The following is a 14,220-nucleotide window of genomic DNA, read 5'->3' on the forward strand; positions in this document are numbered from 1 at the left end:
TTTAGGGGAAGGGAGAGTGTCTCTGTCAATTCTAGAGTTATGGAAGTTGTTTACAGTGTACTTCATGTTAACTGAGGTAATATTGTATCCTTCTGGGGTCTTTGATGGAGTTGAAGAACAGATTGTTAGTTATACTTTTCCTTAGTTATGATAAAAGATAAATTAGATATAAAGCTTTAGGCTCACAAATATAGATGATAGAGTATTTTCTTTAAATTTCCAAATGTAAATGAACTAAATATTGTAACTATAATTCTTGTTTAACAACTATTTTGTTGTATGTAATCTTGCCATTTAAAGTTAAAAACCTTCCTTTTTATTTAGAGGGAAAAGGGGAGGTAATGTGGGATTCCCTTCTGTATGCTATGAATATGTCTTATTACCTTTGGATAATAAAGAATCTACTTTGGACCTGTGGCAGTGCAAAATAGAGCAAGGCAGGAATTCCAAGAAGAGATAGAGGAGGAAAAGAAGGTGGAGTCAGGGAGACACCTTGTAGCTGCCCAAGGAGACAGATGCCCCAGAACCCTACCGGTAAACCACAAGCCTCATGATAAGATATAAAATAATAGGAATGGGTTAATTTAAGATGTGAGAGTTAGTTAATAAGAAGCCTAAGCTAATAGGCCAACCAGTGTTGCAATTAATATTGTTTCTGTGTAATTATTTGGGCCTGGGCAGCTGGGAACAAACAAGCAGCCTCCACCTACAGGGGAGCATATAGTAGCTCTTTTAATATGTCTAAGGCTGAGGGGCCAAGGACAAGCCTCAGTCAGGGAAGTGCCTGCCATGCAAGCGTGAGGACACAGGTTCAGATCCCTGCCATGCATATAGAATTGCTAGGTAGCAGTGTGCATCTGAAACCCATGGCGAGGGTAGCAGTCACTGGCCGATCCCTGAGGGACCATTGGCTATCCTAGCAGAATGAGTGAGCCCCAGGCTCAGTAAGGTATCCCACAAGGGTTAGCGTGATGAAGGGTTATGCCTGACCCTTACCTCTGGCCTTCATGTTAAAGCCTCTACTGCTACTCTGTGAAAGATGCCACTCAGTTCTGACTCACCAAAAGACTGACCTTGTTTTCCTGAATAGGAAAAGCACATAGGTAGGAAATCTCAATTTCTGTTATAAAAAAGTTGCCATTACTTTATTAGCAGTAAGTTCTTGTAGCGCTTTATAAATAATGTTTATGTCTGGTACTCATTTATGAAAATATTAGCTTTCTGCTCTCCAGAAACACATCTGAGTGCACATCTGTGGCGCTGCATGTCTGCACCTCTCCTTTGCAATTTATGACATTATCATTTAATTTGCTAGATCTCAATTTGCTGAACATAAAGCATGTTGTTATGTTTACAGCTCCTTGGACATAGAGGTTCCCAGTAAAGGTTTATTGGGTGACTAATAATGAGACAAATTATACCAAACTTTCTAATTACTCCTTTATTAACCATATAAATACTTTTCACAGTCTTTCTCCTCGTTTTCGAGTACGTACTAAGACTTTTATAGGGTTTAAACTGCATCTGACTGGAACCGTCAGAGCATGTGGAGCCTTCCCTGGCTTTGCCGTTCGTTCCCGGCCTGAGCTCCAGGGCAGGTGCTGTGTACCGTGGACCTGTTGTTGGCTTCAGCGAGGCTCCCAGTGTCGGGTGAGTCTCTGGCAGACAGTGCTCACTCTGTCGTTGGTTCCAGGTGACCGTGGAAGAGGTCATGACCACAACTGCGTACCTGGACCTTTTCCTGCGCAGCGTCTCCGAGCCAGCACTGCTGGGGACCTTCCTCCGCTTCATCCTACTGCACCAGCACGAAAATGTCCACATCCTGGACACGCTCACCAGCCGGATCAACACCCCTTTCCGGGTAAGGAGAGCTTCCGGGGAAGGAAATTGTGACTAGCTCCTCCCTCCCTTCCCACTTCGTCCTGCAGCTGTTATTCTCTGTCTATTCGAGTAGAGATAATTCGATGACGTTTTTCCCTATCAGGTGTCCCTTTGTTAGGGAGGTGGCACTATGTCACCCCCCCCCCCACACTCCCAATTTTCTCGCTTTGTCTATGTTGATGCTTTCTTCTGTGGAACTGGCAACATGTACTTCTGAAGAAACAAGATTCTGAGAACGTGAAGATTTAGGTGCAGGGAAAGCCAGGGATCTGGAGGACCAGGGCCAGAGGTAGCAAATCTCTGTCTGTGGTGTTTTGAAGTGGAAAATCTCGGAAATTGTGGAGTTAGGTTTTCATTCTTCCATTTAGAGTCTACTCAGCTTCAAAGATCCAATGCTAAGAGTAGCAGCCCCCCCCCCCCCCCACCGCAGCCCTTCTTCAAAGACTGTCTTGTTTTAATTACCACCATTGTTTTAAAAGTAAAAGATAAAAATCTAATAACAGTCTATCTTTGAGTTTATAGTGTATGTGTGTTACATGTTTAAAAATAATATCAGAGAGAGGGAGAAGGGAGAGTAGGACCATATAGGATACTATTCCTGTAGTTTGTTTGAATTAACTTAGCTTGAGTCTGGAATGGAATCTCATAACTTTACTGCAAAAACAATAGCCAGGAGGCAGGCACCGTAGCACAGGTCTGTAATGTAGGACTTCAGAGACTGAGGCAGACAGTCTGTAAACCTGGGGGCTAGCTTGGGCTACATAGCAGGGCCTTGTCCCAATTGAATAATAAATAAAAAAAACTGTGTGAAAAAAATTAAGGAAATTAAAGTGTTATATTAGAAAAAAAATCTCATTCAATGATTTACCTGATAGCACCAGGTTGCACATTTAGCCTTCTCCCAGGCAGGCCACAAGCCAAACCAAACAATGCTTAGTGAATTTAAAAGGACTGAAATCATGCGATGTGTATTGTCTGATTACAGCAAGTTTAAATTAAAAACATTGACAGAAACTTGAGAAATCCACAAATAAGTAGATGTGTATTATACACAGTTCAAACAACATACTCATAAATACCTAGAAGATCAAGAAATTACAAACGAAAGGATACGTTGTTTTGAGATGTTACACTATGGATGAACCTTGGAGATATTACAGTAAGGAGTAAAATGATATTACAGCCAGTAACAAAAGCGTAAACTCCTTGATTGTATTTGTCTTAGGTAGATATATAAAAACAGTCAAGCTTATAAAAACAGAGAGGAGAATGTTAGTTCCCAGACACAGCGAACCAGGAATAGTGGGGCCTTCCTGAAGCTGAGCTAGGTTATCTGTGAACTCTGAACTAAAATGTAACAGTGAAATTGTTACAGTGAAACTGTTACCTAACAGTGAACAACGTTCCCTGAAGAAAAGGAGTAAGGTAAGAGTGTGCTTGCTGAATATTTAAGAGTGCCTCCATTTATATAATTAAGCAAATAAAGACCCAGATAATTATAAAGCTACATGCTTTTTAGATAGCATGATCTTATATGCAAATTAAACAAAAAATCCAACAACAAAATATCTAAGGGATATGCTGAAAAAGAACTATTAGAACCCACAACGAGGTTGGCAAGGCTGCAAAAATATAATTTAATGTAAAAGTTTGCTTTATTTTTATACAATAGTGAGTGTTTTAATACCTCCTTTCCTGTTGCTGCGATAAAATTTTTTGACAAAGACAGCTACTTGCAGGAGGCAAGGGTTGATGTAGCTTACATGTCAGACTAGAGTCCTTGCTGGTAGGAACCTCAGGCAGCAGCAACCGAAGCAGATAGTCACATCATAGTCAGGGACCCAGAGGGATGGCTAGCTGGACATTGGGGCCCATGATTAAAATGGGTGTTCCAACGTCAGTCAAGGTTGTGAAGATAACCCCACAGACGTGCCCAGAGGTCTTCCAGGGGATTGTAGATTCTGTCACGTTGGCAATCAACATTAACCTTCTCAGTGTGCAATCTAAAAATCAAATTAATATATCAGTCACATTTACAATAGTATCAGAAATAACAGACATATACCTATATGGAAGACATTTGTACGCTCATAGACTGGAAGACTTATTCCTACTTCACATGATAAGCATTAACCCAAAATAAATCAAAGACTTGGAGTTGAGAGAAAATCGTTGCAGTCCTGGCAATGGTTTCTAAGACAGGCTGCCAAAACTAGAAGCAGCCAAAGAAACATTAGACAAACTGGACACATTCAAGATGGAGATCTTTAGTGTTCTGAGGATCTAAGAACTGAAAACCAAGTGCACTGGGTAGTGTAAGCCTGCGTCCTAGCATTGTGGAAACTGAGGCAGGAGTCTCACAAGTTGGAATCTAGCCTGGGTTACATAGTGAGACCCTATTTCAAAGATGACTCTAAGTTAAGGTCCAGTGAGATAGATGCCTCTGTGGGTAAAGGCTCTCTTGGCAAAGCTAGTGACCTGTGTTAAATCCACAGAATACACATAAAGAGACTCTACCAAGCTGTTCTGTGACCTCCACGTGTGCACAGTGGTATATGTGCCCACACACACCATGCACACATACATGATAATAGTTTCAAAGAACAAAGAAGTAGCACAATTTTTTACTCATTTCTTTCTTTTTTTTTTTTTGAGACAGGATTTCTCTGTGTAGTCCCAGCTGTCCCGAAACTCACTTTGTAGACCAGACTGACCTCGAACTCAGAGATCCTCCTGCCTCTTGTCTCCTGAATGCTGGGACTAAAGGCATGTGTCAACAAAAATTGAAAGGACAATCCACAGAATGGTTGGAGACGTGTAGATCATATAAAATACTTGTGCATGGCGCAAAGGACTCCTGCAACTCAGTTATGGAAAGTAACATGCTCCTTGCCAAGTGCCTTGACAGAGATTGACAGAGGTTACTATGGTAATAGATAAGCAGGATACCTATTTGAGAAAAGGAAGAGTCGGGTGCTGTATTGTGAGGGAGAACAGAAAGGTTTCCCGGGGAGAGGTGATGCCAGGCTAAATCTCAGAGGAGACAGGAAAAAGGCATTCTAGTTAAGGGTGTAGCACATGCCTTGACTTGGAAGGGAACAGACTGTGTTGCTTCTGACTAACTACAGGTCTGTCACCATCCTGAGCAAAGGCGGTGTTTGGAGCCAGCCACATACAGCTATTTCTTTACAGTACTTTTGTTGGCTTTAAGTTCACTCTGCCTAGAAGACAAACTAGCATTTACTTTCCTCTACAAAGAATAAGAGTCTCAATTACTTAAATGGCCTTGGAGATTGATAACAGCTTGGGACACAGAAGCTACCGTGATTTTTATAATTGAGTGTCTCCCATATTTGGTAGTTCATCATTTCTTTTAGAAATTAGAGGTTGAAAGAATTCATGTGTTTGTAAAAAAAAATTAATTATTTTTTTTTGAGTGAACTCCTTAAAGGAGTAAATTTTCACACTCGGAGCACTATAGGAAATAGAACCAAAGAGAAAAATTTGCTTCAACACCAAGAGAGATACTGAGTCCTAAACTCCAAACTCTGGAGAGAGCTGGTCGGATGTTAGGCCCTTTCCTATGGAGCCTTCTTTTGTAAGTAACCAGTGTTATATTTGAAGGTAACTTAGAAAGACAAATTATCTGAAGGGGAATTAGGGAAGACGTCAGGAGTTGAAGGGGCGCTTTTGTAGTATCTGGGTCTGTGATTCACAATATGAACAATGGCATTTCCCAGGGAGCTGTTAGGTTTCTAGCCCGCTCCTCCCCCAGGGCAGCTGATATTCTCAATGCATCTTTCCTGGTGGTGAAGTGTGAATTATGGGAATTGCTGGGGTAGAGAGGCCATTTTGTCCTGCGGTTCTGATGTGTCACCTGTCGGGGGCGGAGTCACCAGCCTGATATCTGAGACTCACCTTGTCAATTGCTCCCCAGCTTTGTGTGGTGTCCCTGGCCTTGTTCCGAACTCTCATCGGTTTGCACTGTGAAGATGTGATGCTGCAGCTGGTTTTAAGGTGAGTGTCCGTTGTTCGTTCTCGCTAAAGACATTTCCTCTGTAGCATTACTGTTTTGTTTCTCTTTGATAATGTAAATGAAGTAAGGACCATGCCTCTAAGGAAGAAAATTATTAAGAAAGCCAATTTAATTTTTTTTGGTGTTATCACCCAAAGTTAATTTTGTTTTATTATGAAAAGTTTTTAGTAGGGGCATTTGTATTGTGTTATGAATGTGTTCCTGGAAACAATAATAAGAATGTTGGAAAATTTCGCCAGTATTAAAACTCTTTGGGGTCATGGCTGGACTTTGTTCTCCTGGGCTGTTCTTTGTTATTTGCTCTCTTAAGGGACCCTGGTTATTAAAAAGCAACTTTTTTTCAAATATACAACACTTGGATATAGTTTTCAGCCTTTTCTTTAGTAACATTGCAATGTGACTGTCCAGTCTGTGAGCATAGGGCTCAGAACTAGATGGCAGAGCCATTCTCCAGCAACATGGGGACAGCGTGAAGCAGATAGTCAGGGCTCAGCCCTCGATGGCAAAGTCACACGGCGGTACTGTGGGGGAAGCTCCGAGGATGTTGCTGATGCTCTGAGTGTGGTGATTAGCTTCAGCAGCCCCCAGCCCTGCCTTGTCCCCTCTCCACCTGCCTGTGGGACTCTGCTTCCGTGAAGGAAAGCGACTGTTCCTTGGTGACATATGGTTTGGTCCTGGATCTTCACGCTGTACTCCAGAAGCACCAGGCTAGTTGCTGGTCATTGTTTTTTCTCCTTTTTTCTGAACCCAAACCCTAAATCTTGTAATGTACTCCTCCAGTGAGACCCACTCTAACACGAGATTCAGGGTGTGTAAAGGGGGCCCACAGAACCGAGATCCCTGCAGGAAACACCCCTAGATCAACATTTCTAACCATATGGATAAGGCAGGAATAGGCCAAAACTGTAAAGAAATCAACTTTTCGTAGAGCTGAGTTGGTTCTACCATCTTTTCTTAAGTGCGTTGGTGCATAGACACGCTTTCTGGAGGCAGGGATGGAAGAGTGGACAGCTTCAATAGAAGAAGCAGGCAGGCCTGGCCTGAGGCACTCTGCCCTAAGAGGGCGTGGCCAGCCGGTGTAGGGTCAGAGGGTCAACCAGTACACCACTGAGTGCTCTCCTCCTTTCTTAGTGGAAACAGGGACCAGTGACGGGGAGGACAGGGTTAGAGGGAGGCCTGGGCTTTCTCTAGTCCACCATGGGTTTTGACATGACTTGAGTAGGAATTCTTGAAGAGGGGCTGGGACGCAGCTCCTGGGATAAAGAGCCTGCCATGCAAGCATGAGGACTTGAATTTGGTCCCCAGAACCCACTTTAAAAATAGCCGGTGTGGTAGCGTCTGCTTGTAATCCCAGCGCCAGGTCTCTGGAGCTCACTGTCCAGGCAGCCGAGTTCCAGGTCAGTGTGAGAGAATGTCTCAAAATAAACAAGGTAGACGGTATCTGAGCAATGATATATGAAGCTGATCTCTGACCACCATGTGCATGTATCTGTACACTCTGGTAGGGGAGGAAGAAGGAAGAGAGGAAGGGGAGGGGGAGAGAGAGAGAGCGCGAGCGAGAGAGCGAGCTGTGTCTTAACAAACACTGTGAAGGGTCCTGGTGTACCACCGGAGTTGGACCGTCACTGGCTGACTGGATGGGTGGTGTGAGTATCGCATCCTACAAAAGGGGAATTAGGCTGAGTCTTGAAAAACTTGGTGGCATCCTCTGGAGGGCCTGACAGATTGTTGCTTTATGGGAGACTATCATTTATAAGATTTTAAAGTAAAACAGTGTTTTTGAACTTTTAGGGTTTAAATCAGGTCATCAGTAACTAATCTCAAGGCATTAGCAGAGAACAAATCCGATCATAAGGACACAGCTGGTAGTCTGTTTTAAAAGGATTACTTCAGCTCCCCAGCAAGTCTCTACCATCAGACAGAATGCATTAGCAGGGCCTGAATGAAATCCAGCAGAACAACTTGGCAAAGCATTTTTTTTTTTTTTATTGCTCAGAACCAGGCTCTTACTCAAGGTGGGCAAAGCCTTGATTGCATTTGAATGTTAAATTCCTAAATGCCGCTTCGTTGATGGCAGGGAAAACAGCTGTGTTTGCAGTGTCCCTGGCCGGGTCTGAGATCCATCGCTTCCCCACTGTGGGTCACCACGGTCTGGCCAGGCTAGAGTGACAGCCAGGTTGGCTTGCTGGTGACCTTTACAAGGTGAGCCCTGACCACTCTCTGCTCACAGTATTCAAATCTGTACTCAGCAATGGTGTTAAACACGGTTGTATCTGAGAGCCGGACCTGGACCTTATGACGAGAGAAATGAGCTTGTGTTTGAATGTACACATGTCCAAGTCAGGTCTAGTCATTTCTGTGACATCCCAGAAGGTGTCTGCAGGACATGATGCTGTTACTAGTTCTGAATGGAAGAAGGGGGAGGTGCCAGGCTTGAGGTTAGAGACAGCTTGACCTCCTGACCCTAGGTTCTCTGGCTGGCTGTTTTTTCCACAGGGATGGTGGTGCTAACACAGTAACACAATTGCTCTTTTCTGAGCACTTCATTTCCAGCTCTACTTCCTGGAATACCAGAGGACCTGAGGGGCCTGTGCAGGAGACCTCTGGCTCCCGCCCCTCCCTCTGAGCCTGCAGGTTTACTTGTCCCACATCTGGAACATGCTGCCTCATAAGGATTTTTGACAGGACCAATTTTGTGGTGTCATCCATGAAAGCATTTCGAAAGAATGCAGGGTCTTGTCTACACCTAACGGAGGGTGACTTTCTAGAAAATATATTTTAAACTCATCAGTCTTTCTGATTTAGAATCTGTCCCTGAAGCAAGGACAACAAAAACCTTATTCTTCTAGTCACTTTGAAAGGATGTAAAAATAGATTGTAATCTTCCATTTCACTTTTGCCTGCTGTGCGGTTGTTTGACTGTGCATGGTAAGCTCGGAGGTCTGAGAGTCCACGCAGCAGTGCAGGCTGTGTGGACCTCCTGAAGAAGTTGTTGTATGGAAATAAATCAGCGTATCTCTATCTGTTGTAACTTGAGTGCTCTTAAATATTGATTCTTCAAAGTAGTATTCTGTTCTTAACCATCCGTGTTTCTCCTTTGGCAAAGTGTCAGATGGGTAAATTGAAATGAGAGATTTCCAAAGATAGGATAGGTCAGTGAGCAGAAAACCTGGGACAAATTGTCCACTTCCCGTGTGTGCAACTGTGGAGTCCAAGGGCAGACAGGAAATAATAGCAGGTAGGGGCTCAGCAGACCCCTCTGCTCCGGGAATTTCCCAGTTCCTGTGAAAATCAATTGATTATACCTTGGTTACCACTTCTGAATGTTCCTATTAGGGGGTTTTTGTTTTTGTTTTGTTTTTTAATCAGGTTTGTGAACCCCATTGCCTGGTGTGTGCAGATAAGAGCAGTTTTAGTTGAAGAGAGACTGTGTACATTTCAGGAACACCCTGATCTTGCAGAGGAGTTGGGGGGTCAGTGCAGAGCTGGACAGCCAGTGCAGGGAGAGGTGGGGAGGAGAAACATGGCCAGACTTTGATGGGCAGGTAGGCTCTGTTGAGGCTCACTGATCGCACTGTGGTTCTTTGTCTGTGGGTTCCTGCTTCAGCTCATCCGCTTGGCTTCTCATAGGCAGAAGAGCAGTGTGTGTCTTCGTCAGCACTGCCTAGTCCCCAACTGCTTTGGGTAGTGGTTTACTTCTTAAAAATGTGTTCATTGAGAATATCAAAGGAAAGAAGACTTCTGTGTCTTCCAAACTTTAGGGTTTTTTTTTTTTTTTTGTGAAAGGTTGTAGAGGGTTGAGGAAGTAATGAAAATGTGTGTGCAATATAACATACACAGCATTTTTCATTCCTGGTATATTGGGGGAATGATGTAATCAGAACATTTAAAGACAGGATTTCTTAACCTGTGAGCTGCATGTAGTGGTGTAGATCTGTAATCCTAGGACTCAGGAAGCTGAAGTGGGGGGAAGACGAATTTTTGGCCACCCTGAGAAACATAGCATTTCAGTTAGTCAATTAACACAACACAGATCTGTAATTATTACTTTCTGAATTTAAATACAATCTCCAAACAAAATTACATACCATATAGTCAAACGACAGTTTAATAAAAAAATACCTATACTAAATCATGCTTACATGATTTTTCTGTTAGCAACAACCACATTATCTTGCTATTTATCATTTGAGAAGCTTTTAGCATACATTCTGATCCCAGTCACTGTCTCAAAAAGATGGAAGGGCACAGGCTAGGGGATGGTGTGTCTCCTTGCCCTCAATTTAAAAATCCAACAGAACAACAGTGCTGGGAATCCTTGGGGGGTTGTTCATATGGGTGTCTGTCCCCATTTCCACTCCTCTGCTTTACCCGACGGGAATCTCCCTTCATTGGATTTATTTAAGAGGACATTCTCAGCTTCTGCTGAGAACAGGTCTTTATAAAGTTGTACATTGTCAACTCTTTCTGCGAAAAGAATTTCAAGGTATTCGCTGGGTGGTATTTGATAAATAGCTTTGTTAGCTTTGATCTTATGTTCCATTTTTTAAATACTTCAAGAGCAGAAGCATGTTTATTAGTTTAAGTCATGAAAGATGACTGGTTTGAGCTGCAGACAGGCATTGGGTTCATGCAGTCTGTGAAAACACTGTTGATTCTATGAATAATTAATCACCAAGTGCAGATACAGTAAGTCCCCTGTAAGCCGCATTGCTGTAGGCATTTCCAGCCTGGAGAAGAAGAGTTCACATCAGTGCTGCGGGATACTTTTTCCTGCCTCCACCCTTGCACTTCATATCAGACCCTGGCCCTCTGGGAAACAGCAGCCGTTAACTTCGCCAAGCGAGAGCTCTTATAAGCGTTCATGGCCATGTCTTTCTCCCACCATTATCACGTGGTGTCTGCTATGGTAGCTTCCCCTGCTCTGACCCTTTTTCTGGGTGCTGCCTTCCTTCCCTTATATCCTGGCCCCTTGCTGTCTGTGCCTGCCTTCCCCTGCTATCTCCTCACCCAGCTGCCCCCAGTCGTCTCATCCTCAACTGCCCTGAGGAGCTGGGGCAGTCGGATTACCTGAGATGTTCTCTGAGTTCCAGCTGGGCTATGTTCAGACAGAGGAGGGACATGTTTCTCGTCACCCTGATTACTAAGACATCTCAGTTCACAGAGCCCCTATGAGAGAGGATGTCTTTGTTTTCCACCTGCACCACCCGTCCGTTTTCCTGTAAGGCTCGGACACAGGTCTCCAAGGTGTCTGAACGAACCCATCCCCTTCCAGGTACTTTCTTCCCACCCTGCTCCTCTTTCTCCTTGTTGCTTTCAAGAAACAGCTTATGAAATGCCGCCACAGCAGAGCTCTGGTTCTTAGAAACAGCAGTGTGTATCCATGAGGGTGGAGGGAGTGAGGAAAGAGGCGCGACTCTTTTACCCTAGCTACACTAGAAATTTAAAGTACTCAAGAAATGGCTTGATTCGGGGAGAGCGGCAAGTGTGTGTTTCAGACCCGGAGAGTGCTCTTGAAGTGACCACTTAGAGTGGATGGAGGGGATTGAATGTTTCTCTCCTCGACTCGGGCTCCTTGCAGCAGATGGGCCATTAGAACAAACAGGTTTCTTCATTGGGATCAACGGGAGACGTGGGAACCAGCCCATGCTTATAGCTCCCTCGACATACGCTGTCACGGGACCCTTAATCACCGCTTGTTTTCCTCTGTCCTGCCTCTTTCTCAGGAGCGAAAAGGGAAGTCGAAAGCCTTCTGGTTTACTGAAAGGTTGTGGCTGCTCAGACGGGGCTTCTGTTGGGGAATATTATGTTTAAGTGTATTGCTTTTGTTTATGCTGTGTTTGTTTGACTCGGTGAAGCTGTGACTCTTCGCCTGTCTGAAACACCTAGTGGTCTAATGAAGAGCTGAGTAGTGAGGTAGGAGCAAGGACAGGTGGGGCTGGCAGGCACAGAGTCTACACAGAAGGAGGGACCAGGAAACGAAGAGCAACGAGAGAACAGGGAAGGGGGACATCAGGGACCAGCCACCCAGCCACTCAGCCAGCCACGGAGTCAGAAGGAAAGTGAGATATACAGAAGTAAAGAAAGGAAAAGGTTGGGAAAATTAGTTAAGAAAAGCTGGCAAGAAACAAGCCAAGCTAAGGCCAGGTGCTCGTAACTAAGAATACGCCTCCACGTGTGATTTATTTTGAAACTGGGTGGTGGGCCACCCAAAAGCCACGAGTAAAGCATCACACAACAGACTCAGGCTACTGTAAAACTGTCTCCGGCTTCAGGTCCTTGGTCCATCCTTGCTGAAATGGCTGGTGTGGTGTTTCCCCATTAGAAGGCGGCTACTGAAGCCACCCCTCTCCTCTCTCCCCTTCCCCCCCCCCCCCCACCCGCAGAACTCAGTCACGTGCTCGGGTGATCTGACAAATGATCGGATCTTCTCTGGTTTCATGTGCACACTAAGAAGCTTTCAGTCACCAGCCAACCTCTGCACAGGGAACCAGGGCTCCCCACTGAGCTCTGGGCACCAGTTCCCTCCTGTCAGGGAAAGCAGAACCTGTGGTGGAGTTTGCCACCTTCCCTTGGTGCCTGTTATGAGTCAGTTTTAGGAATTGAAAGACAAACTGTTGAAACAGTCCTTGCTCTGGTAGCACACATATTGAGGAGGTAGAGTAGAGACGTTTGTGATGCAAAATTAATAATGCTCCCATGTTCACACGATGGAGGGAGAGAAGGGCTCTCCCTTGGAGTAAAGAACCAGGAAACCTCCCCAGAGAATGCGGTGCTTCCACAAGGAGCTGTCGGGCAGAGAAGAGGGAAGTCTCATTCCAGACGGAGGTCACGGTGTGTTGAAAGGCATAGGGATAAGAGGGAAACGAGTTGGTATTGGAGAGTTCTGTCAGACAGTTTTGTCAGAAGGAAGAAGCCCTTGGTGGGTTTTTAAGCAAGGCCATGAATAACCAGTGTCTGGTGTGCTGGGCGGCCTGAGGGTGGGAGAGGAATCTGCCCCTGCTCATGACTAGTTCCAATTGTGTTTTATGCTGTCATTCATATTAGTAGCTTTACAGCATTGCAGAGACATTGAATACTGGGTCTTTGTCATTTCAGGTATCTGATCCCGTGCAATCACATGATGCTGAGCCAAAGGTGGGCTGTGAAGGAAAGAGACTGTTACTCCATGTCCGCGGCCAAGCTGCTTGCCTTGACCCCCGTCTGCTGTGCCAGTGGCATCACCCTGACACTTGGGAACCAAGAAAGGGATTATATTCTCTGGTCAAAGTGCATGCATGATGGCTCAGGTGGGAACGTGTTGGGAATGATCTTCAAACATGATGCCACATCCCTCTCTCTTGGTATGATGGCACGATGTGTCTCCTTGGGTAGACCAGGCAACTGGAGAGTCAATGAGTAGTTGGAGCCTTTTTCTGCTTCATACGGAGTTATAGATTCCGTGTTAGTGTTCACCAAAGCTCCTGCCTTTACCTCGTCATTTTCACAAGTTTTTATTTCACATGTCCCTTTTAGCGGTACCTAGAGTCCAAATGTGAAAATATGTCTTAGCATGTCTTCTGAAGCAAAATGAGTCACAGGGGTTGAGCCTATAACCAAGACATACCTGCCTTTTAATTTCCAAAATTCAAAATTTAGGTTAAACACGATTTCCCAAAACTTGTCAGCCACTCTCTCCGGCAGCCACGTTTAAGGATGCGAAGAAAGTAGTGCCGTTGTTTGCAGTGAAGAAACAGACCCAGGGAGAGGAACGGACTAGTCCTGGCTTATGTAACGGGTGATGGAGGAGGGTCATCTGTCTATGTGTTACCTTCATTGGTTAATAAAGAGACTGTCTTGGCTTTTGATAGGGCAGAAAATTAGGTGGGCGGAGTAGACAGAACAGAATGCTGGGAAGAAGGCAATGAGACGCACTGCCATGATTCTCTGACCCCAGACGAATGTAGGTTAGGATCTTTCCCGGTATGCCACCGCCTCGTGGTACTACACATATTATTAGAAATGGGTTAATCAATATGTAAGAGTTAGCCAATAAGAGGCTACAGATAATGGGCCATGCATTGTTTAAATGAATATAGTATCCGTGTAATTATTTCAGGGGTAAGCTAGCCAGGATCTGGGTGGGAACGCAGCCCGCTGCTCCTTCTACAAATGGGCAACTTCTCTGATGCCCTACTTCTGGAGCTACCACACACACGCGTCCTAGTGGGGAGGTTACATAGTAGCTGGCAGAGTTCCTGTGCAGAGGTAACAGCTAGGGTTCTGATCTTGGCTTCCTCCCTTTTAGGGAAAATTTTGCAGTC

At 44.7% G+C, this 14,220-nt stretch overlaps 1 protein-coding gene across 5 annotated transcripts in view; it reads left to right on the forward strand.

The window, feature by feature from the left end:
• Positions 1–14,220, forward strand: part of Fhip1a (FHF complex subunit HOOK interacting protein 1A) — a 226,460-nt gene that overhangs the window by 192,132 nt on the left and 20,108 nt on the right. For all 5 annotated transcript variants that reach the window (XM_085682533.2, XM_085682535.2, XM_085682534.2 and 2 more), the window contains 3 exons: positions 1,694–1,861; positions 5,819–5,898; positions 13,016–13,206. In XM_085682533.2, the coding sequence (XP_085538659.2) occupies positions 1,694–1,861; positions 5,819–5,898; positions 13,016–13,206 (439 nt within the window). The remainder of the gene's footprint in view (positions 1–1,693; positions 1,862–5,818; positions 5,899–13,015; positions 13,207–14,220) is intronic.

Source organism: Myodes glareolus, chromosome 20 (assembly GCF_982192425.1).
Source record: "Myodes glareolus chromosome 20, mMyoGla1.1, whole genome shotgun sequence".
Classification (NCBI taxonomy): Eukaryota; Metazoa; Chordata; class Mammalia; order Rodentia; family Cricetidae; genus Myodes; species Myodes glareolus.